This window comes from Protopterus annectens, chromosome 6.part0 (genome assembly GCF_019279795.1).
Source record: "Protopterus annectens isolate FY-2018-M chromosome 6.part0, PAN1.0, whole genome shotgun sequence".
In the NCBI taxonomy this organism is placed as follows: domain Eukaryota; kingdom Metazoa; phylum Chordata; order Ceratodontiformes; family Protopteridae; genus Protopterus; species Protopterus annectens.
The window spans coordinates 878,104,943-878,130,856 of NC_056737.1; the positions used below are offsets into that span (position 1 = coordinate 878,104,943).

General features: G+C 42.7%; 1 protein-coding gene across 4 annotated transcripts in view; it reads right to left on the bottom strand.

Moving 5' to 3' along the window:
* The window catches only part of PPP2R5C (protein phosphatase 2 regulatory subunit B'gamma), a 2,766,797-nt gene that overhangs the window by 2,608,648 nt on the left and 132,235 nt on the right, over positions 1-25,914 (bottom strand). For all 4 annotated transcript variants that reach the window (XM_044074548.1, XM_044074546.1, XM_044074547.1 and 1 more), the window contains exon 3: positions 25,183-25,339. In XM_044074548.1, the coding sequence (XP_043930483.1) occupies positions 25,183-25,339 (157 nt within the window). The remainder of the gene's footprint in view (positions 1-25,182; positions 25,340-25,914) is intronic.

Below are 25,914 nucleotides of genomic sequence, written 5' to 3' on the forward strand. Positions count from 1 at the left end.
TAAAACCGGCAACCAGTGACGTCGTGGTCTGGGCCTAAGCATGGGATGCAATAGGAATGGAAATCCTTATGAGGTATTTGCTTCCCACAAGAAATACAGTTATTAACTTTTACTGACATCGGACTGAGGCAAGAAAAAGTTTCCCCAACGGGGTACTTAGCTTTGTAGAAGACTTCGGTTCTGGATTCGGAAATGAAAATCTCGAACTGCTTTTGCTTCAGGCACCGCGTGGCAAGAAAGACTGAAGAAAATGGCGTTGGCTGCATCTTATATACCCCTGTCGCACTGACGTCAGGGAGGAGGCGACAGCAACTGACGCCGGACCAAGACTTTGGAACTCTGGCCGACTGGGGAACCGCCTGACGGCAGGATAACCCAAATGTAATGACTGCAGCAGTGTAACACGATGAACATCGTCAATGTCGTGCCAGATGCAAGGCTACCTAGAGTGCAGAGTTTCAAGAGAAAAGTAAAAAAAAAAAAAAAAAAATATATAGGAGGTCTAAACAGAGTTTGACTAATGTGTTGCGGTACAAGTTAATATTCTGTAGACCATAACTTGGATCCTTAGAATAGCACAGCTACAAGCACAAATGTAAGGGAATATACACCAAGTCTCAGGCTGTGGTACTTAAAAATATTCCTCCTACTCTAGGATACAGCCATGCTGAAGTTAGTATACACACACACCATTGGAAGGTACAATCTCAAACATGAAGGTGAGGGAGGGCACATAGCCTGTTGCAGAATGCTTCGGCGGTTTAACAGCAAGTTTCAAAATGTGCTGCCCCCCCCCCCCCCCCCAAAAAAAAAGTCTAATTTTCTGGACTTGTATTACTCACAGTTTTGGGTCTCACACCTGTGAAAAGCAGCTAATGCACAGAGTATGAATAACAGATAAAGCAGAAACAAGCATTTACAAGACACGCTCATCAATACTCCTACAGAAAACATCTCTTTAGTTAAGTGGGAATGGACAGAGTAGGGAATGTAAGCATTAGGAAGGAAAACCAAATCAGGTTGTGCGTGTATGGAACTCTAATACAAGAGGAGGATAAATAACTGGAAGACAGACGAGGAGCCCCTGGAAATGGAGAAGAGGTTAGATGGATCCAGGAGATAAGTTAAAGTGCTACATTTGAATAAAAACATTCACTGGGAAAAGAAAATGGAGTGATGGAATAAAGACAGCAAGGCACAGTGACATATCTGAGCAAGTGGATAGGATGCAGAAGAGGGAAGTAGATGGAAGGTGTGGGGGGAGAGAGAGCGCCTTATTATTTAAAAGGAAGAGAAGATGGAGAAACAGTAAAATAGTGCAGAATGGTTACACAGGAAGCTACAGCACTGGAAATTGAGAAGGTGAAGCAGTTTGGTGGGTCATCAAGCATACAGATGCAAAGATAAGAAAGGAAAATTACAACATTACAAAGAGATTAGAGGACACAGAGGCAATTCATTTGGTTGTTGTGATTTTGCCCCATCTTTAATAGCAAGCAGTTCACCAAAAACACCACCTCCCCTTCTCAGGGGCGGGATTATACAGACATCTGTAGAGATTTCTGAGTAGTTGTATAAGGAAATGAGTCAGGAGATTCAGGGGAAAAAAAATGAAAACAAAGAAGGGATTGGTCTGGATGGGGTCACAGAAGGAGGAAGATGTGAAACAGAAAGTGGACAGAAGGGTGATGGAGACAAGAGTGTTTAAGGTCATTACTTACATGAAAAGGAGAAGATAAGAAGTAAAGAATATTTTGTAACAAATTATAAGGCAGTGGGGTAAGTTAATAGTAAAGAAACTGGCATTGGATGTTCCACATAATTATAGCTGGAATGCAAGCCTGACAGGATGAAGCATCACATGATATGTCATGCACCACAGTGCGGATAGAGTCCAATGGTAAACTCTCATTTAGAACCTTGAGTGAGGGACTAGAGTGACAGCAGCTGCCACGGAACCTAGCAGCTGGACAGTGAGATATGCCAGAGGCTTCTGATGGTGTAAGACTTGCAAAGTTGAAGACACATTGATGATAGTCAGGCTTCCACTGTCCAGACTACCAGTGTGGTGGTATCCAAGTGGCAACCTACTTTCCCATCTGAGTAATTCCAGGCGCTCACTGAAGGTGACTTCAAGGGGAGATCAGGGGATACTTCCCCTTCATCAGGGTTGATGTCTTCTTTTAATCCAAATGCATCTTTTACATTTGTGTTTCCTATGCTCCTTCACAAGGGGAAGGAACCAGGGGGTTGGACAAAGAACAGATAAATGATTGGGTACCAAAGAACTGGAAACTGTAGGTATTTGGGCTCGATTCAAGAATGCATTGGTTACCCCTCTCTCTTCAGTGGGAGAGAATTTTCTCAAATGGCCAAAAGACCAGTGTTAAAGCAGAAGTTGACAAAATCTCTTCAGATCCAATAACCCGGACAGAAGCCCTGCTAGGATTTGAGGCAGAGGCCGGAGCACAGCTGTCAAGAACAAAGGCCCCAATGGGTAGAGTAGGCTCCAAAAATATCATAGTCAACCCCAATCCCACATGCTGACCTCTCGACTCCAGAACTCATCCAGATACAAAGCAGCTGGAATCAAGTTGGTCAAAAAAACTGTTCAAGTCAATGACACCCAGGTCGTCTGCTCCAGCACGGGAACTATGCAGGAAGCACTTTCATTCAAAGTTGCCAAATCAGAAAGGCAGACAGCAGAAGGAGAAACAATGGGAGCTGATGGGCAATGCCTCACCATCCCCACAGTGTGATGGAAGAACTCCTAGCTGTATCTGGAACTTCCAAAAAGGTCATCATTGCATCCAGATCTGCATCGGCTCCTAAAAGACCACACTGACCTAAACAAAAAGGCCACTGAGGGCAGTCTAGAGGGTTGGTGCCCATGTATATCTCTGAAGGGAGAGTTAGCGACAAAATCCTGAAAGAAGGTTCCGGTGAGAACATTGCAAGATCAGGCAGACTTGGAGCACTCAGAAATTGGTTCCAGGCTTGAACTGACACAGGTGCCAATGGGAAGGATGCCAAATCAAAGCCCAAACAAAACATTGTCTTAAAAATCACTTGGCAACAACCCAACCAACACCAATTGATAACTAAGAAAAAAACATCAATGACAGTATTCCCCACAAGGAAGAGAGGAAGAAAAGCACTCATTAAGAACTACCCAAAAAGCTAAGAAAGCAATAAGGACTGCTAGAGCCAAGAAACTTTGAAAAGGGTTATGCTCTCCAAAAAGTATTGAAAAATCAACTTATCTGGCGCACAAAAGACCTGCACATTGAAGAATGTGTCTATTGTTTAGCACAGCAAACGAGGCCTGCAGACACCAAGGTTAGCATTGCATTATGAGAGATAGAAGGAGCTTGAACCTTTAAGCCAAAGTTTGTTTGCTGGCTTCTGATTCAATTGGCTCTGATATACTTATTGGTTGAAGTGGATGGTAAAGAAAATATCCAATCTTGCAGTTGTTCAGCAAAAAGCAGTTCAATTTTCAGCTCTGGTAAAGGAGAAGGCTACTGGTAATTTACAGGAGAAAGTAAATCAAATGCACTTAGGTCTTTAAAATAAGTGAAACACTGAAGGTGCACTGTCGGTCAAACAGGTAGTTGGGAAGAAAAAAAAAAAACACAGAAAACTAGTTAGTCAGGGAGTCAATAAAATTAACAAAAATCAGAGGCTAAATGAAGAAAAAGCTGGCTGAGCATGAAGTCTCTCAAGAAGAGCAGGTTTAGAAAAAATAGAGTTGGAATAGTGTACCCAGAAAACCTGAATTTTTCTGCTGTACCAGAGAAATCGGAAGGAACAGACTGCATTAACTTTATGAAATTACAAATAAACAAGTGGACTGGTGTTTCACAGCAGGAAATGTTAATTGAAAGAGCATATAATGTATATGCTCTAAAGCTGGCCAAGAGACAGCAGCCAAAAATTAAAGTTATGCACTCACTGTAACTATGCTTCTGTGTTGTCCATTTTCACTCTTCCTCAATGAATGGGTCTCGGATCTGACTCAGCTATTTTCTTTGGATTCTTAGATCAGTCTCTAGAGTGACACCCTTTACCCACAATTCCCCTTACTGCTAAATTACCTCAGATCAAGTTTGCTGCTGCTAAATATGCCCTAGGGCATAAGTAACCACACTACAAATTAGAAACGGTACAGATAAAGAGTAGGGATTCAAACTGGAAACAGCAGTTCCAATACACCTCATCAAGTCACTCCCAGAGAACAGGGATTGGAGGAAGGAGGATAGGAAGTTGAGGAAGAATGAAAATGGACAACAAAGATGCATAGCTATGGCGAGTACATAACTTTAATATCTAATGTTATTTTCATTCACTCCTCAACGAATGGAAGAGAGTCCCCAGCTACAATAATCTTGGGTAGCTCTCATGGAAGAATATTCTGGAGGACTGCAGAGATAAAAGCAGCCCTGTTCTTGGAAATGACATCCAACCTGTAAGGAGTAATAAAATTATGAGAACTGCACCAAGTAGTCAGTGCATAAATATCATCAAATGGAAGCCCTTGCTCAAAAAGCAAATGATGTAGCCATGGATCTAGCTGAATGAGCTCTTGGAAGTTTACGTAAGGACAATCATCTCAGAGGACAAAGGAAATACAATCTGTTATCCATTTGGTTAAGGTCACTTTGGATACTGGTTTTCACAACTTGTTTTTGCCAAAGGAAACAGTTGATCAGCTTTTCTAAAGTCTTTTGTTCTATGGAAATAAAAACAAGGTTGTCTATGTACATCTAAAAGGTGGAGCCTGTATTCTTCCATACTGTTAAATTTTGGAAAGAAGACTGTCAAATTTAACATTTGATTTATATTTGACTCACAGCATTTGGCAAAATGGTAGAATTTGTATGCAAGGTCACTCTTTGTAAAAAATTAAATAAGGTGGTTTTGAAGAGAGTTGCTTGGAGTTCAGAAACTCATCTCGCAGTTGTAATAGCAACAAGAAAAACAGTTTTCCAAGAGAAATTTTAGACCCAACTTAGCCAAAGGCTCAAAAGAAGAGTGAATTAAAGTTTGTAACAGAACATTAAGATCCTAAGGTGGGGCAGAATCCTTAATTGGAGGTCTAAGCAGTAGTGTTCCCCTTAAGGAATACCTTACATATTTTAGAAGAGGCTAGTGGGAAGGCATTGTGCCCTACATAACAATTAGAGATGGCTGCGAGCTGAACTTTCACAATGGAGAAACTAGCACCACCTAAAAAAGTGAAACAAGAAATTCTAACACAACAGAAATTAGTGCAGTAAAAAGATCCACCTTTCTCTACTCTGCCCAATAGGAATTTTTTTTCCATTTACTTTTATAAATTTTTTTTGTAGAAGGTTTTTGGGATGAAAATAAGATTTAGCAAACCGGACAGTAAACTTAAACTGTCTATCCATCATTTGAATTGCAGAAACCACGTGGTCAATTTGTGATCTTGAATGATCAGATGAATCATCCCATAGGATGTGCTGATAGTACATCTGGACTGGGGCACAGTGTCCAAGGGTGACATATGAGATGAGACCACAGAAATGGGAACCACACTTGCTAAGGACAGAAAGGGGCAACGAGGATTACTTTGCGCTTCAACCACTGTGCTTTTTGGAGGAATTTGGGTAATGGGAGGGGGATAAGCCTACAGGAAACCGGAGGACCAAGCATGGACTACAGTAATCTCTCGGTGACCCCCCCCCCCCAGGGGAATCAGGGCAAGGAACCTGCTGCACTTCTTGTTGAAGAGGAACACAAAAAGGTCGCAGCAAAGTTGACCCCACAGATGAAAAATAATTTCCGTTACGGCATAATTGAAAGACTACTCTTGCAGCACCAGGATGGTCCTGCTGAGCTTGTCAGCTAAAACGTTGGATTGGCCCAGTATGTACTTTGTGTTACAAGAAAGCAGTTGGAAGAGATTGCCCACTGCTATACTCTCATTGCTTCTCAGTAAAGGGAGTAAGATCTGGTTCCCCCCGCTTGTTAATGTACCAGACCACTTGACATATGTCTGGACAGCAATCATTCCTAGGAGGAGAAAGTTTTGAAAGGCCTGCAACTTTAATAAGATCGCTCTCATCTCTAAAACACTGATATGGAAATTGGTCTCTTCTGGGGACCACGTCTTGAATGACTTGTCCCAAGAAATGCCCCCCCACTCACCCCAACTGGGAGGCGTCTGTAGTCAACGTGGCCTTTGGGAAAGGAAGGATAAAGAGGCATCCCTGAACAATCTCATTGGACTGCATCCACCAAAATAATGAGTCTTTGCAGGCTCACAAAATTTTTATACGATGTTTCAAAGGGTACCAGAGCATCGACCATTTACTGCGAGGATCCACTGAAGGAGTCTCGTGTGAAGGTGAGCTGTAGGTAACAGGGTGATTCGCTGCGGCCATCAAATCTATGGCTTGAAGAACCAATCTTGCTGGAGGAGAGGGATGCTCTAGAATCTGTTTGAGATGCAGTCTTAAGGTATGAACTCTGCTTTAAGGTAAAAACCAACCCGAATTGACTGAGTGTCCAGGTGAGCTTCTATAAATTCCAAGACAAAGTGGGTGGAGATGGGGTAACTGTGATGTCTAGCGATGGACACAACTGGTATATGTAATCCCTGGCCTTCTCCAGGAGAAGCTTTGTGGGCGCAGAAAGGAGAAAGTCATCTAAATAAGGAAACATTCTGAATTCGTGCAGATGCCGTCTGAGATGAGCTGACACCACTGCTATGCATTTCGTGAACACCGGTGGGGGTTGTGGTGTGACCAAAGGGTAGGGCTCTGAATTGTTAATGACCGACTCCCAACTGAAAGTGCAGACATCTTCAGAGCTTCTGTTTATTTTGAAGTGTTAGCAAGCACCTTGAAGATCTACAGAGGACATCCAGGTCATCCTTTTGTAGAAGCAGAATGGACTGAACCTTGACCATCTGGAATTTGGATTTCTTCACAAACTGATTTAGATGACCAAGATCCAGAATAGGTCTCAGACCCCCTGTTTTTCTTGGCACTAAAAAGAACCATGAATAAATTTCGAATCCTCACTGGTCGGCTGGGACCATTTGGATGACTCTTTCTAGCAGCTTTTAAATTTCTACAGCTGCCATCTCCCTCTAATTGGGTGGAACATTAGCGAGATGTCTCTTTTTGAAGGACTTTGTGAAAAGGGAATGAAGTACCCTCTGGATATAATCCTTTGCACACAGGAATATTTTGTAATGGTTGTCCAGGCATTTAGGTGGAAGGATAAGCACCACCCAACTACATCCAGAGAAGAACAATTGGGCCACCTTTTAGGATTACTGAAAGGTCCTGTCCGAGAAAGAATCTCAGGACCCTTGGATCCGAGGACCCCCTCTGCTGCAAGAACAGCCTTACATTACAATTTCCCCCTCTGCCTCTGGGAAAAAAAAATTCCACGCGAGTCTTGAAAAGGTTCTCGAGTTTTTCAGAGCCACATTTTCTTACCACCATTGTTGATTCCTAGTAAAAGACCTTTGCTTAATACAGAAAAAGTTTCCAACAGCGGGCCCAAACACAGGGAAGATCCATCAGACACAGCATTGATGAAAGAGGATTTAAAGCGCTCCATAAAATCACACAATCTCATCCAGGTATGTCTCCCAATTTCTATGCCTGAAACACCAGCCCATGAGGAACCTTCAGCTGCATGCAGAATTACCCTCATGGAAGTATTAGATATAGACTGTAGAGTGGGGGTGGCCATTTGCGAAGAATAGGTTCTCTCTTTCTCTGTCAATATGGACCCCAGGGTAGACATGCAGAGTTCCTTTATCAGGTACCTCTACAAACATGTGTGCCAGGTAGTTAAGCGACTGCAAGGCAAAGGTTGCTGAAGCGTAAACACTTTCCATCTCTTTCCAACACCCTAGACTCCCTATTAGATGGGTGGACAGTGGAACTCTATTCAGCTAGTTTATTTTGGTGGCTGGCGTAATAACCATACCATCTATAGGAATTCCCTTACTCCAAAACAGCCTGTCTTTAGGGGCTCCAAGGATCTTGTCTGGTCAATGGGAAATAGGCTCTATGGTGTCTAGTTCCTTCCAAGCCTGGTAGGAGACTAGGTCTATAAGGTCATCTGTCAGGGGGTAACTCAAGACGTAGACAGGCCAAACCCGAAGGCTTCCCGGAACACAGATTCCTCTTGGAAAGGGCTTTTGGAGGACCAACCACCTTTTTGCCACAGGATCTCTAAAATGTCTCTGAAGGAGATATTCTCTGGTGATAACATTGGGGGCCCTTCCCCCTCATCAAAATCAGTTTCTTCAGTCAAAGATTCCTAAAGGTCTAAGTGCCTCCTCTTACACAATCTCTTCCAAGGAACCTCTTCAGTGGGATGCTCTAGAGAGGTATTAGAAGAAGTGGGAAGTTCCTGAATAGGAACCGTTTGGAAGCTCTTATGGGCTGGCTGTTCCTGTGGAGTAGAATGACAAGGCTTAGAGTTCAAATCTAATGAAGGAATAGGGACATGATCGGAGTAAGTGAGAGTCAAAGAAGCCCTAGGATGGGAGAAAACCCTCTCCACTACCTTGAAGGCAGAGGGACCTGGAGAAATAGAAACCAACCTCACCAGAGACAAAGCTATCAGATCCGCTGATTATTCACCCCTCCCAGATCTCCTCTTCATGGAGGGAGTCAGAGCCAATCTGTCAGCAAAGAGGCTCTAAGGAGAAGTGACGGCTCTGAAAACCGCAGAGTCGAAGTCAACCCCTCAAATCTGGCTCCAATGCTTCAGCTCCTAAACTAATCCTGTTCAATAGGAACAGGAAACAAACAAGTCAGGGAACTGTCAGAGTTGAAGATGGTATCTTCAGATCCGACATTTCAACTCTCTGTGCTCTCAGATCTACTGGCTCTGAAACTGTGGGTCAGATTGGAGGCATCACTATGGAGTGTGAAGGTGGCTGAAGGCTCCTGGATCTGATGGGAGACAGAGACTGCAACACCCCCATCTGGATTTGTGTTGTGAGGAACTTCCTTCATCAATCCTGACCACATCTGCCTTGGCAGGACCTGACTGAGATGGCTTCCTGGGAGTCTCCTGCAAAAATGGAGACCTAAGTCTAAGAAACACCAGCTCCAAAGAAAATTGTGGACTGCAGATCCAAGGGGACTTTACTGCAGAAACTGTCGGATCTGATTTTTTACTTTGGTCAGCGGCACCAAACTTGGAGCAGGTCCAGGAGATAGTGCAGGAGAGGGCTGTGCTCCCTGGGTTTCAATGACCTTGGCTTTTTTGAAGGGGTGTGAACCCCAGAAGAAGAAGCAGTAGTAGAGGAAGAAGCTGGTAAAAGATACTTCAGAACCAACTTATTCCGTATGTCACTTATTACCCTCGAAATGAAACCAGCTCACATCTCACAAGACACCTGTAAATGAGAAGGGCCTAAACAATACATATACTCCCTGTGGGTATCAGAATTGGTTATCTTGCATCCACAAGAAGTGCACTTAATCCCGGTAGGTGCGTCAGCCACACCAACAACTATACAGCTGTAGAGAGAGAGAGAGAGAGAGATAGAAAAGAAACTAACAGCTACTGTCAAAAAGTACACTAAAGTATACAAAGATATTTTTTGTTTTTTAAGGAAAGAAAGGATATCTACAACAATGGTAGAAAGAATACCTTACAAGGTACAGGAAGAAAGGCCTAACACTAACTATTGTACGGTAAAATAACTAAACGGTAATCAAAAGAGTAAAGACAGGAAGGGTTATCTAGATATAGGAAAAAAACAAATTCTATTTTTTTACTCAACACCTAAAAAGGCACCCTAAAGCTCAAGAGAATGCAATCATGACCTAATCACTGGACAGGCAAACAAGATCAGAGGTAATTTTGCAGTAAGGGACATTATGGGCAAAGGGAGGAGCTCAAGAGTTAGATCCAGGAATCTAAAGAAAACGGCCTAGTCAGATCAGAGACCCATTCATTGAGAAATAAATGAAAATGACATCATCAGATCCTACATAAGAAAAGATACGATCACACCAGCAGGAATTGCTTCTGACAAAATTGTGGCAGAAGGGAAAAATATTAAAAACTACGGACAACACAATGTTTGTAGAATGATTACTCCCCATACACTAGGTAGAACAGAAGCACGTTTATCTTGGCAATCACAGAATGTTAAGAAGGAAGTGTAACATTCAAGCTGCTGTATCCAGCTGTTTTCAGAATATTTTTTCCTGAAAGATAAAAGACCTTTCTGGATGCACATGGGCCAACAAAGAGGCAGCATACCTTCTGACAATAAAGTACAGTTTTGTACCTACCATAAATGTAGATGTTCGAGTGTATACCCTGCTGCAGTCATCACACCTGGGTTATCCTGTAGTCAGGCGGCCCCGCAGTCGGCCTGAATTCCAAAGTCTTGGTCCGGCTTCAGTTGCTGTCGCTTCTTCCCTGACGTCAGTGTGCCAGGGGTATACAAGAGGCATCCAACGCCATTTTCTTCAGTTTTTCTTGCCCCAGATGTCAGGTGCCCCCCCCCCCAAAAGGTGGACCGTAAATAATACCAATAATAAGAGTTTAACACAAACAAAACATCCCTCCAGCTATAAGCAAATACACCACAAAGGTTGTATCAGAATGTAAGGTACTGAAAGGTTTTAGTTAGGTTAGAAGGGATGGAGGGAGGGTAACCAGGACTGCAGCAAGGTATACACTCGAACATCTACATTTATGGTAGGTACAAAACTGTACTATGTTCATCGTGTTACCCTGCTGCAGTCATCACACTTGGGTAGAATCCCAAAGCTAAGGATGGGAGGTGGAGTCAAACAGGGTTAGAGGAGGCTAGAAGGCCCTGCCAAACTGCAGTGGCGAAGCCAGCTCTAGTCTTAGGATAAAGTGGTAAGTGATAGTGCTTGGTGAAGGTGTGTACTGAACTCCAAGTTGCAGCTTCCAGAATATCTTTGGTTGGCACCCCCCTGACGAAGGCTGTAGATGTAGCTGCTGCCCTGGTGGAATGGGGCCTTATGCTAGCAGGAACTGGTTTTCCATGATGGTTACAGCAAAAACGTATGCAATGTCCTATCCATTTTGAAATGGTCTGTTTTGAGATAGGCTTTCCTTGTGATGCTGTAGCATAGGATTCAAAAAGTTGGACAGATTTTCTGAAAACCTTAGTTTTATCCAAGCAGTAACGTAGTTGCCTGTGAATGTCCAAGGAATGCAGAAGTCCTTCTCCTTTGCTCTGTGGATTTGGAAAGAAGGTGGGTAAATGGATGGTTTGATTTAGAGCCACACTGGATACCAGCTTTGGCATAAAGGAGGGGTTAGTTCGTAGAGAAACTCTGTCTTGATGAAAAATGAGGAAAGGCTCTACTGCCATTAGTGCCTGTAGCTCTGAGACTCTTCTGGCTGAAGTAATTGCTAGCAGCAGGGCAGTCTTCCATGATATAAACTTTAAGTCAGCTGAGAAAGCTGGCTCAAAAGGTATCAGCGTAAGTTTTTCCAGAACAAAATTGAGGTCCCAAGTGGTGTTGGTGCTCTCCTGGGAGGCCTAATGTTTTTGGCCTCTCTGAGATACTGCCTTAGAAGTGGATGTGAAAATAAGGGAGGATCCGTGTTGTAGTGAGCTGAAATAGCTGAGGCGTGGATTTTAATAGATGAAAAAGAAAGTCCTTTGTGTAACATCTCAGTTAAATATTGTAGAATCTGAGGTATGTCTGGCTGAAGGGTATTTTGGCCTTTAGCTTGGTTCCAGGCGCAAAATCTTTTCCATTTGTCTGAATAGGCTTTCCTGGTGCTGGGCCTACTGACCTCCAGAATGGCATCCATAACAGCTTGTGAAAGAGGAACTGGCTGGTTGCTTAGGTGATTTGCCATGCAGCCAAATTTAAGGCTTTGAGCTAGCTGTGTAAAATCTGACTGCCTTGCTGTGTGAGCAGATGAGGAATTTGTGGTAAAATCCATGGTGGGCCCTGGGCCATGTTCCTTAATAGTGGGTACCAGTGCTGGCGTGGCCAGTCTGGGGCAATGAGTATCATTCGGGGTCTCTCCATCCTTTCAGCAGCACCTTCGGGAGAAGGGGTAATGGAGGAAAGGCATATACTGTCAGCATTTTCCAACTGAATGAGAGTGCATCCACTTTCCAAGCTTGATGGTGAAATGTCCTTGTGCAAAATTCTGATAGCTGATGGTTTTGGGGGATGGCAAACAGGTCTATGTCTTGTGGCCCCATTTTTGAGTTATCATTGCAAATACTTGTGGATCCAGTTTCCACTCGTGGGGATCCATGATGTTTCTGCTTAGGTCGTCTGCCAATGTGTTCTTTTTTCCTGGCAGGAATTGAGCTTGTGATTGAACTTGGTAGGTCAGTGCTGTGTTCCACAATGTCATTGCTTGCCTGAATAGAGGGTAGGAGTGTGTACCCCCTTGTTTGTTTATGTACCACATTACTGTGGTGTTGTCTGTCCTTATTATAAGCTGTCCTGGATGTAAAAGGTCCTTGAAGGCTGTCAGAGCATTCTGTACAGCTAGCATTTCTTTTTGATTGCTGTGCAGATTCCTTTGAGCTGCAGTCCATATACCTTGAACGCACCATCCTGCCATGTGTGCCCCCCCCAGGCATAGTCCGATGCATCTGTTGTCATAGTTTGCCTGGCTGGGGGTAAGGTGAACGGCTGACCCTTGTTGAGGTGACATGCCTGTGACCACCATAGAAACTCCTGTTGAAGGCAGGGAATGAGAGGTATCATTGTTTCCAAGCTGTGGCTGTGTTGAGTCCATACGCTTTTCAGGTACCATTGTAATTTCCTCATATGCAGTTTTGCAAATGGTATTAGTAGTATGCAAGATGCCATGAAGCCCAAGGCCTGCAGAATTTTTCTTGCAGGGAGTTGGGTCTTTGTTGCCATTATTTTGAAGTATTGAGTTAGTTGTAGTTGCTTGTCTGGTATCAGATAAGCCATCTGGGCCGTTGTATTCAAGCTGGCACCCAGGAATGTCATATTTTGTGAGGGCACTAGTTTTGATTTCTTTTCGTTTACTGTGTACCCTAGGCAACTTAGAAGGTGTTTTACAAAGGTCATATGTTGTAAGAGAATGTGCTTGCTTTCTGCTTGGATGAGGCAGTCGTCCAGGTATGGGTATATTTGAATTCCTCTCTGTCTGCAGTATGCAATTACTGGTGCCAAGCATTTTGTGAAGACCTTGGGCGGAGTAGATAAGCCAAAGGGCAGTGCAGATAATTGGTAATGGGTTGAACCTGCAATGAAACGGAGGTATCTTCTGCAATTTTGTCTGATAGGGACATGCAGGTATGCCCTCCTTGAGGTCCAACGTTACTAGCCAAGCTTTCTTGCCCAGCATGGTAAGAAGCTGCTGTAGTGTTAGCATCTTGAATTTTGGTACTTGCAAGAAGGTGTTTAGAATTGAAAGGTCCAGAATGGGTCTCCAAGCATTGTCCTTTCTGGGGACTAGAAAGAGCCTTGAGTAAAATCCTTGGCCTTGCTCCTGTGCAGGTACCAGTTGAATGGCTAATGTCCATGAGAGCTGTAATTTGATTTTGAGCCTCTGCCCATTGATTTTGTGGCAGGTTTGGCATTCCTGTTATCCTTGGCAAGGTGTGGAAATGGAATCTGTATCCTTGTGAGATAATGTCTAGGACCCATTTGTCCTTTGAGACAATGCGCCAGTTGTCTGAAAAAAGTGCTAATTTTCCTCACAAGGGAGCTGCCATGAGAGTTTTGCTTGGCAGTTTGAGGTGTAAGTCATTGTGTTTGTCTTCTAGTAGTTTGGGACCCGTCTTCTCCTCCCTTCTGTGTTGCAGTGCCCCATTGGCGAGGTTTGTAAGGGATTTGTGCTTGTCCTCTGCCCCTTGGGCGTCTGTATTTACCCCTCTGTGGTCTGTCAGAAGCTGGAAAGGACCAATTTTTTGTTGGCCAATTTCTGCTGAAGCGTGGAGGTTGTACCTGTAAAAAATCTTTGACCGTCTGCATAGATTTTGCCTTATCCTCCATTTTCTTTAAAACCTCTTCTGCTTTAACCCCAAATAAGACATCCTGCTGTAAGGGTGCATCTAGTAACTTTGCTTTGACATGATCAGGCAGAGTTTGTTCCTTTAACCAAGCATGCCTACGTATAACAGACCCAGTAACAGCTGCTCTACAAGAAGCTTCAAAGGAATCAAATCCACACTGTAAAGTATGTTTGCCCACCTGTTCAGCTGCATGCAACAGATCCTGCATTTCCTTGAATTCAGACTGTTAAGGATGCATGCTCATCTTTTGTTTTATTTGAGACATTAGGAATTGCTGTTATTTCAGCATGTGAAATTGACAATTTAGTGCTCTCATAGCTAGAGTAGCTGAGGTGTAAACCTTCTTCCCCCACCTATCTAGTGCCCTGGAGTCCCTTTCAGAGCCACAGAAGCCTTAGCCCCTTTGGGACACTGGGAGATAGTCTCTGGGTCAACAACAGGGCTTTTGTAAAGGAATTTGTGTGAGTCAGGCACTCTATAATATCTATCTGGTTTGGCTGGAGCAGGAGGTGGAGAATCTGGATTTACACTAGATTCTAAGTAAACATCATCCACAATGTCTAAAACTGGAGGGATAGCAAGTGGTCTATGCAGGGGGAGTAAAAGAAACTCTCGGAGCCTTTTCTTTGAATCAGAGTAGTCCTGACCTTCCCAGTGGAAATGTTCCCTCATGGTATGTAAGGTTTCCCCAAAGGAATAGTCTTCAGGGGGAGAAGCTGAGGGAATGGAATCTTCAGCATCAGAATCTTCATAAGGGGGAAAGAAGTAATCCTGTTCCTCAGAGGAGCCTGAGGAAATAGACACTTGATCAGAGGAGGCATAATCCTCTTCCTGTCTAGGCCTTTTGTCTGGGGGGGGGGGGTTGGGAACCCCTGATTAAAGAAATCAAATCTTCAGCCATTTTAAGCATCTGTTTCTTAGGCATGGGGCCTTGAACAGGAGACTGAAGTGCAGTCTTTTTTGGTTTGAGAGGAGTCTTAAGCTTAGCATAAGATTTTATGGTGAGAGTAGTTGGTCTGAAGACACCTTCTGAAACCGAAGGTGTTTCCACAGCACCAGCTTCTCCTTCTGCAATGTTGTCGGTAGGGCCTAAAGAAAATGGCTGCGTCGGCCTAGAACTCTCTGCTTGAGAATCCGAAACGGTCTGGGGTTCCAATTCTGCGGTCGCCAGGGGCTGCGTAGGCACCTCACTGAAAACCGGAGAACCGGCGACCAGCCCAGCCCAGCCGAGGCCTCGGAGACTGGCTTGAATCTAGGCTGCCTGTCTTTATCTTTGCGTTTTTTATGCACGCCGGTAGTCAGTTGCTCCGACGGCATAGTGTAATTAAATTTCCTACCAAAGTAGTGTCGTGCGAAATCAAAGCATCGCTTTATAATTTGCTTATTGAACCTAGCACAAAATTGACAACCAGTGACGTTGTGGTCTGGGCCTAGGCAAGGTATACAATAAGAATGAAAGTCCTTATGAGGTATTTGCTTCCCACAAGAAATACAATTGTTAACTTTTTCTGACATCGGACTGAGGCAAGAAAAGGTTCCCCAATGGGGTACTTAGCTTTGAAGACTTTGGACTGAAATTCGATTTGAAAATCTCAGGTGTCGGCCGACCGGCATTTGCGAACAGCTTCTGCTTCGGGCACCGCGCAGCAAGAAAGACTGAAGAAAATGGCATCGGATGCCTCTTATATACCCCTGGCGCACCGACGTCAGGGAAGAAGCGACAGCAACCGACGCCAGACCAAGACTTTGGAATTCAGGACGACTGCAGGGCCGCCTGACGATAGGATAACCCAAGTGTGATGACTGAAGCAGGGTAACACGATGAACATCAAAGAATACAAACACTATGGAAGAATGAAAAAGGTTTCACTAGCAAAAGAAAATGCTTGAGTGACACAAAAAAAGCACAAGAACTTCTAAGAAGAAAGAAAGTACTTTAGATTTGAAACACAGATTGGTGCTGAGTGATGGAAATAGCCAGGAAGATGACCAGCTGCACCGTGAAATTAATGAATAAAACGTGAGACTATAAAGCATCAATTCCATTAGATACGTAAAATGTGGATTTGCAAGAAGTGACTTATGAAAGGTTGGAATTTTACTGACTGTATTAAACTGGTAGCTAAACTGTAAAGCATATACTACCACGGCATATTGTTAAAGTTTAGGAGGACCATGAAGGGGCTGAAGAAACTTTGGTTATTAATACTTGTGCAAATATTTCAGACCATAAGTTGCATATTACACTGTAAAGCAGTTTTGTTTAGAGTGCAATCAGGGATATTTTAAATTCGACATGGGGGACTATTACCACTGACTATATTTATGCTAAATATAATAAAGCAAGAAAGTATTTTTTCTAGCTAGAAGGTAATCATGTTTTACACCATAACAAGGTCAGAAAAGCTGGAAATAAGCAAGTTAAAGTTAATATAATGTGATGAGCTGTTGAGGTGAGGTATGTGAAAGTGTACTGATCATATTATACACAGAATTAACATAATACTCTCCCATTTTTACAGGAGACAAAGGTAATCCAGAAAGGTCAAGTCTGGTATCCCACACCTGTGTCCATCTACCTACTTAACTGAATAAACTACTTGAAACTTCAACAAAGCTTCTTTATTCCTCTCACTAGGAAAGCACCAGAGAGTGTGTGAGAGTGAGTGGATCTATATTAAAATCTCTAAGAGGCGTTTCAGCGATCGTTCAGAACAACAATTTCTTTCCCTGGGAAAGAAATTGCTTGCTCTCAAACCACGAACACACCACTTCAAATAAAACAAAGTGGGAGGCTTCACCCCCTAACTAAATATATTAACTCTGAGATCGCACTACAGTGGAGAAAATGGCAAACAGAAGGCAAAGCGATTTCTTTCCCAGGGAAAGAAATCGTTGTTATGAACGATCGCGGTTTAGTGCGTTTGTTCAGTATGTGTCGATAAAGAGGCATTCGCTGAAATGCCTCTTTGTGACTTTGACATACACCTAGAGTGAGTCTCCTGGAACAGCCAACTAAAGTAATTTTATCTGGACTAATCCTATTGTACTCTGTTTCTGTTTTTGCACTGGTGGATATCAAGATTATGCCCATGGTTTAAGGTAAAGAAATGTTTTTGTAGGAAAACAGGTTTGAAAACTAAGACCATATGATGAAAGGCATGGAAATGTGTAGATTATGTATTTGCAAAGTTATTAATTACTTTATTTTCCCTTAGCAAAAGTTCTCAGCAGGAGGCAAGTGGTTTACAGGTGCAAGTAATTAACCATAAATCATCTGAACACGATGTTCTGAGTGAAATTTATAAATATTCTCTCATTCATCTGCAAAGTTACTAGGATTGCTTTGCACATTATCAGTTGCTTTTACTTGGAAACAAGCTGTCTGTTGGTGCAAGCAATTAACTGTGAGACTTCTAAACACTCTGCTACGAGAAAAATGTATGAGGTATATTGTATTTAACATTTAAAAGTAAACTGGCAAACAGCTTAATGAAAAATATATGTGAAAGTGTAGGAAGTGAATAATATATACAAGTAATTGCATCGCCAGTATTCTTAATGCAAGCTGCGGTGGTACAGCGATAGCATTGTTGCCTCACAGCAAGAGGTTCTCCTGTTCGATTCAAGGCTGGAGTGCCTTCTGTGTGGAGTCTGCATGTCCTCCCCACGGTCGAGTGGCCTCCGAAAGACATGCGTGAATGGGCGTACCTTCGCTGAAGGTTCGGCGTCTAGCTGGCAACTCAGCACCATGAAAATATCTACTGCCAAATAATTAGCGGACCGGAGTTCTGCTGTGGCAATCCCTAACCAGGAAAAGCTGAAAACACAAACAAGTATTCTTAATGCACGCAATAAAACAGTGCACAGTTTTACTTAAAGATACCAATGCACTTTTTATTAGGGCAATGACTTAGTTTACTGAAAGCATGTAAGCTGTTTTTCACATCTGTGAGGACAATAGACACAAGAGAAGAATGAACAGCAATCAGTGTAAGTGGGAATACAGCCTGTAACAAATGCTTTCGCATGAGTAACCTCAACTTTAAAATAGACACCTGCAGACACAGCAGTTGATATAGAGCAATTGTTCCTACCTAGAAGGATTTGTTTTATTGTTTTCTCAGAACATCTTTGATCACCCAAGAAATATTGTAAAGACAGCTGGATAAGAAAACATGAATAAGTGCCAGCCACTCAACACTGCCTGCATGAATAGAAAAACTTGATGCTCTTCTGTTTGTTGTACATAGGTAGGTACTAGGCTATTGGCTCTAGGGCCTATATAAGCCTAGCCAAAAAGGTACCCTGACTTTCACAACCCAAGAAAATTATTTTCCTGTGTCCCTATCAAGCAGAGCCACAGAAGTGATCCCTCGGGTGAATTTCCTATTTCCCATCCAATCATCAAGACTTTTCTTGAAGAGTGTTAATGAGGATCTTTGTTTGATATAGATAGGTAGTTTGTTCCAGAGTATGGGAAGTCTCTGGGACAGGAATCTATCCCTCCAACATGTTCTGTTTATTGTGGTGACAAGGTTTTGGTCCCTAGAGAGTAACTTGGAGGGATTGGGATTTCTTAAAGTGGAGCATGTCCAACAGCTCTGGGTTTGAATTAGCTTTGTATGTTAGGCAGAGATCGCCTCTGAGTAGGCAATATGCGATGGAGTAAAGCTGGAGTTTTTTGAGACTGTCTGCTTAGAGCATCTGTTTCAGGCTGGTAAACCTCTTTGTGAGGTATTTCTGCAGCCTTTCCAGTTGTTGTAGATGTTTTGTGAGGTACATACCAAAAGGGGCATTGTACTCTATAATGGGTCTAATGAGCGATGAGTAGAGGGGAACACTTACCTCTTTTTTGCTGGATGAGAAACCTTTTGTGATGAGGTGTGCCACGTAGAAGGATTTCCTGACTACTGTGGTGATGTGATTATCAAAGGAGAGACTACTGTCCACCTGTGTCCCAAGGTCTCTTATCACACTTTCGGTGTTAAGTACACTACCGCCTATGTAGTAGTTCATGGGTACAGAGTTTTTACCAAAAGGGATGCCAATGCACTTTTTGGCATTGAGCCTGAGGCCATGGCTTTGACACCAGGCATCTGTCTCAGTGAGGCCCTTTTGTAGGATGTCCACATTGTTAGGAGTTTCAATTATGGCTCCTTGTTTGCAGTCATCTGCGAACTACATTAGTCAAAGACCTTCTGTGTTAGCCTGTACTTCAAAGAAGTAGATACCAAACAGGAGAGGACCCAGGACTGAACCCTGTGGTACTCCACTGGTCTGAAGTCAGATTTGGAGTCTGCTACTTTCACAGTGTGGGTTCTGTCAGAGAGCCAGTTGGCAGCAACCCATCTTGTGACATAGGGATTTACATCTAGTTTAGTGAGTGAATCTATAATCCCAGAGTGGGGGATGGTGTTGAAGCCTTGGCAAGATCTAGATAGGGTGTGTGAACCACCTTACCCTCATCTACGGGTCTGGTGACTGCTTCAAAGAAATCTATCTGGTTTAGGTGACAAGATCTGCCTTTTACAAACTTGAACTGGGTGGGGTCCAGAGTTTGGAGATTACCAATGTTTTTGTTTATAAGTTCCATGCAGACCAGGCTCGTCAGGCTAATGGGGCGGTAGTTCCCGGGGTCCATGGTGGATCCCCCTTTGTGGAGTGGGATAACCGCCACTGTGTGCCATTCAGTGGGCACAAAGCCTGAGGTGAGGCTATGACTGAACATGGTACTTAGGTGGGGTGCCAGTTCGTTCTGTAGTTCGTGTGGAATGCAGCCTGGGATGTTGCCAGGTCCCACAGACGCTGTGTTCTTTGCTTTGGAGCGTGTGGTTTTTACCTGTGCAGCCGTGATTACAGGAACTTTGCATTCTTCCGGTATAGAGATGGGCCCTTTAGGGGGTGAGAAGGGGGTAAAGTTAGCACTGAACCTATCTGCCAGGATGTTGGCAATATCAGTTGGTTCTGTACATTTAGCGCCATTGTGCTGTAACGCAGAGCAGATATGAGTGTTGCCAATGAGATTCTTGACATAGCTATAGTATGCTTTCTGGTTGTCTTTAGAAACAGTGGTGATTTTGATTCCATAACTAGCTTTGGAGGATTTAATGAGTGATCTCAGCTTCTTACTGAGGCTGACCAGGGAGTTCCTCCAATCATGGGATTTTTACTCTTTTTTTGCAACAGTTTCTTTCTTCTGTTGTAGAGTTTGGTTATGGCAGGGGACCACCAGATTGGCTTCCTTTTTTTGGAGGATAGCATCTTGGTTCTCTTAGGGATAGCATGATCTATGCACTCGTGTAAGTACTTATAAAGTGCATTTGTACAGGATTCAGCAGTCGTACATCTACTGTTCGTCTAGATGGGTGTTGTGAGGTTTGCCACTTCTGTTTTAAGAAGCGTGAAGCAGACTTTGGAGAAATTTTTTACGGTGGTTTCCCTAATGGAGGTTGGGGGTGGGATGTGGATGTCTAGGGTGATTAGCTTGTGGTCGGATCTGACCAACAAGGAATTGACCTCTGGTGTGGAAAACCGGTTGCCCATGTTGGTAATGACCAGGTCTAGGCTACTGCTGCCCCTGGTGGGGGTGTGGATAAGTTGATCCAAGGCATTGGAATTTATGCATTCCAGAAAACATTGAGCAAAAGAGTTGGTACATGAGTAGTTTCCCAGTTAATGGTGGGATAGTTGAAATCGCCCATTATTAGGGTGTTGGGTTGTACCCTAATATTTTCCGGTGTAGCAAGAAATGAGGAGTGGGAATCCTGGGGCATGGTGGGGGATCAGTATCAAGCTACAATTTGGATTGAGGTCTCGCCCAAAGTTAGTTGCACTTGGGTAATCTCAGATGCATTATGCTGAGCAACTAGCCTGGAGGTGTGGATATCCTTAATGAATAAGGACACACCTCTGCCTTTAGTGTTTCGGTACAGGTTAGGTGGCCGAAAGGTGTGGTATGAATTATAGCCTGGTAATGCAGGGGTGCTCTCTGGAGCCTTGAACCAGGTCTCTGTCACTGCACACATGTCGATGTTCTCCATTTTAAGGAGTGCCTCGAATGAGTGCATTTTGAGGTTTAGACTTCTAGCATTGAGTAGCATTATTCTCAGACTTTGCATGCCTGTACCTGTTACTGTGATGAATTTATCATTTGAACCTTGCCTAAAAAAGGCACTATAGGGTATCTGGAATCCCAAGAGCAACAGGTGCAGGCCATCTCTGGCAAAGCATCGTGGCCCGTCGATCATGTCATCCCAGGCAGACAGATACTGGATCACCTTAGAATGACACCAGAAGCTTAGCCAATTGAAGTCAGTCATTTTGTCCTTGTACTGTGGTATCATTCTGTGTGATGGCCGGATGCTACTCAGGACTAGGGTCATACCTGCCTGGGCTACAAGATCTGAGAGTTCCTCCATGTCACTTTTCATTTAGTCCAGGGAGGTATGTCTCGGGTCATTCACACCAACATGGACAATGACAGAGTCATATTTGTACTTGTTGTGGAGTGACCTGAGTGTGTGCGTTATGTGGTGGATCCTGGCACCAGACAGGCAACTGACAGTAATTTTCTCCTTGCTTAGCCTGGTGAGTGGAACATCAGTGTGCCTGACTATAGAGTCACCTACGATGAGAGTGTTGGGTACGTTGTTATGCTTTATGGGCTGTGGTTAGGTGGTACATTAAGTTTGTGGGCTATGTGTCATTTGGGTTGTGTTGGGGGGTGGAAGTTGCTTGTGTTTCTGTTTTGGAGGTCTCTGTTGCTTGGGCAGATTTTTGAGAGCCTCCGTGAATGTAGGTGTGCGTTTTGTGTTTCTAGGTGTGTGATTTGGTGGTGTAGGTTTTGAGGGACCAAGTAATGAGTCTGGTGTGGTGCAAGTGTTTACCCTCTCCTCTTGACTGTCTAGTCCAGTCTTGGGGAACAGAGATTTGCTTCACAGTTTGGCTATACAAGTTCATCTCTCACAGGTTGTAGTGCTGGGTGGTAGGAGGAGAGGGTTGTCGGTGTACATGAGGCAATTTCTGCATTTCCCCAAGATGCCCAGATTTATCAGGTTGACAGGAGAAAACACCGGGAGCTGACCCATAGACATGCCTTGAGAGGTGCTTATTTATTAAGTATTAGAAACTGTTTTCCTCTAGACAAGTGAGGAAAGTTGAGTGCTGTAGTAATTTGCAGCTTATTTAGTGCTTACAATGACTTCTGAACAAGTGCTGAGCTCAAAGAAACAGATTTGAGTGCTAAAACTAAAAAACTGGCTAGTTCTATGGGAAAATTTGAAGAGCAGACTTTATGGCGCCAGGAATATTTTAACCCTAGCTAAGCAGCGATGCATAAAGTGTATTTTTTTTTAATACAACAGTAGTAGCAAATGAGCAAACTGATTTAAACAAATTAATCAATTAATAAATAAAAAGCTAAAACTGAGCCCCATTCCAGCAGTCTTCAATCAGACAACTTCTAACTGCACACGCCTCCCACTAGGGTGCAGGGGAACCTTCTACAGAAAAAGATGGCCTGGATTAGTGCTCAAGTTATACAAGCAAAGTTAGATTCAGCAGGTCTGAATCTAGTCTTGTGCTACAGAAAACAAGGTGCACCAATTTCAGAAAGAAACAGTTCAAAAAAGCAGGCACAATAAGCCTTTAACCAGAAATTCCCAGCTCAGAAGGGCAGAATCTATCCTCTCCTCCCACAAGAGTGCAGACCACACCTTCTTAATGTAAAATAACTGGCCCTAAGCCCAAGTGCTTAAACCAGAACTAAAACACTTTTAGAACAACAGACACTACAGCGAGCAATAATTTTCCAGAAAAAAATGCGAAGAGGACAATTTTTAAACACTTTTCATTTCAGTCACAGTTTTGTCAGAAGCAGTTTTTTTCTGATGATATGCGTGCGTATATATTTACTAACATACATCTCAGTTGCTTTAGAATGGCCAGGATTGCAACCTACACAGTATCTGCCCTCTCAATAAAATCCTGCTGTGGAATCCCAGTCCAGTTGCTTAATACTATGTTTATAAAATTAATGCAGCCTATTCCCAAAATCTGTTCTAGAACACCAGTCCAGATGCTTATTTGTATGCATAAAATTAATGAAATCAAGGTGGTGCTGCGGTAGCATCGTCACCTCACAGTAAGGTGCTGTCCGGTTCGATTCTCAGCTAGAGCGTCTTCTGCGTGGAGACATGCATGAATGGGCGCACCTTCGTTGAAGGTTGTGCGTCAGGCCTGGCAAGCTGGTACGAAAAAATCAACTGCCAATCATTAGCGGTCCGGAGTTCCGCTGTGGCAACCCCTAACCGGGAAAAGCGGAAAGACACAAACAATCTCTTCCAGTTTGACTACTGGTATAGCAAAAAATCTCTGGTGCTCTCTGCATGCTTTGCCTTTTTTTCCCTGAAGCAGTTCTTCTTGAAACGAGTCATGTTCAGCCACACTTTTCTTCATTTTAGTCTCTGATATATACATGTTTATGAGTTCATCTGAATAGCTATTTAAAGCTTATTTTTTCAACACTTCTCATTTAACTATACATTTTCCTCCACTGTCACTTATATCAAACACCTCTGAAGGAATTTGATTTATTGCTTTTCAAGCATACTGGAAACAATCTCCTATACTACACCTGAAATTTGAATTGCCTTTTACTGACCGATTGCAATATTCTTCATAGCAAGGGCTTTTTGTTTTCTGGCCGATTTTTGTTTACGTTTTCTAAAGTTCTTAATTGCTGGCATCCAAACAGTATACTCACTAGCTGGCAATCAAATTTTACCAAATGTATCATTTCTACTGGCTTTTTAAACAATTTCTTAGTTTTCCCACTGGGAGAGCTTCAAATGACATGCTACTCAATCTATGAACATCATGGGGAAAAGTAGAAGGGAAAGGCTGGTTGCCATCCTAGAGAACTGTAACTTCCAAGATAATAATCTGCTACTGCTGAAACCTCATCAAGACTTATGAAGGAGTAGCAGCAGCACTTTGCAAAGTAATACCAGTAGACATGGTCTTCCAGGGCTTTACCATAGCCTCTGGCCAGGAATAAGAAAGGTTGTTTGAGGAATGCCACATTGTCCGACATGGGTCCAGTGTTCCTCAGTGGACACCTTCAGATATGTCTGAAGTTATACCAGTATTAACCTCTTCACTGATGACACAATGGAAGGTGCAGCAGTGGGGGTGGGGGGATATGAAATATTTGTAAATGATGAGAATGGTGCAAAGGAGACAGAAAAGTTGGTAGTTGAGGTTCATTACAAACAAATATGAAGTCTTCATCCAGCAACAATGTTTGCAATTGCAAATTCTGCAGAAAAGTCAAATGTCTCAAAAAGTCTTACAAATAATTTATACTTCATATTTACAGATGCCAGCAATTCAAAACCGAGATTTTAACACCACAGTACATGTGAAAAAATTGTCTGGGCAAGGAATCCATGTCACAGGTCTAAAATGCAGAAGGGTTTTGCAAAACCTCCTTGCTACAGAGAAAAGTTAAATGTTCCCTTCCAGTCGGACTTTATTAATAATCACAATGAGTCATTACACAAAGAGCATTCTAGCGCAGCATAAATCATCTAACTAAATAAATAAAAATTCTCTCTCCAAACATCTTCACTTGAAGTAATAAACCAGTAAAAACAATTCCACCTTAATAGTTTACTAATGCACACATTCTAAAATCATAAGAACAACTTCAGCAGAGAAAAATTAACCTTGATTTAACTATCTTACAGAGATAGCTAGGACTCTAATTGTCGCAGTGTTCTTAGAATTAAATGTCAATGCAAGTACTTCATCTCCTAATGTCACTGCACCACCATTTTAGAGCTGTCAAATTTTAATAAAATACTTTTACAGCTCTGACACACAAAAAGCAATATAACATGGAGATCATCCATTCCGTTACCATTTGAAACAATTAATAATCCTTCTCAATGGATCTCACTTCCAATAATGGAACTGACATCAAACTTTGCACCTATATTTCACATACAATTACTTTAAATTTGCATCACCCAAGACAAAAAGATACTTAAGAAATTCTCTTAAAACAAAAAATCACATAATACAAATGTTTACACTGTGAGGATACTGAGGAAACATTACATAATATCAACTTGCAAACCTTATAAAAGAGTGAATACCTTTTAATGCTGGCAGTTTCTGTAACTCTCTGTTATTACTAATGTTAAAGCTAGAGGAACTCTGACGTTTTTCTTTTTTTACTACAGGCTGAGGAGTTGGCAACTTTATCTTTATCTGTGTTGCGGGAGGCGCACTGTTAACTTTTTTGCTTGATACCTGCAAAAATAAATAAAAAAAAAATCTGTTTTAAATATACCAACTTGCTCAGAAAATCAGACTTCAGTTAGCTGATACACTCCTGGTAAAATTGAAACTAAAACAAAAGCAATTTTACAATGAACATCAAAATCAGAATCATAATCCTGTAACTCACATTTTACTAAAGACAGGATTTTTCTTTCTTAGAAAATGATCATAGAATCAGCCAATGCCACAGTAATAAAGCAGGAACGTTCTTACCATTACCAACTAAGCTACAAACTTCTCCTTAATGGGTTTTATCTTCTCTCTCAATTAGCATTTGGCATCATTCACCTGAAAATTTCAGTGTGCAAGGATAGACTTGAGTAGCATTATGCACAGTGACATAACTAGGGACAGTTTGCACCTATCACCCCTGGGCTTTCGGATACTGGCAAAGGCTCTTGCTACCCCCATAGTGCCTTTTTTAGGCAAGGCTCAAAAGACAAACCCACCTCCATAGGTATCACAAGTGATAAGAAACTAAGAGTAATGCTACTCAACGCCAGAAGTCTAAACCTCAAGATGCATGCACTCGAAACTCTCATAGC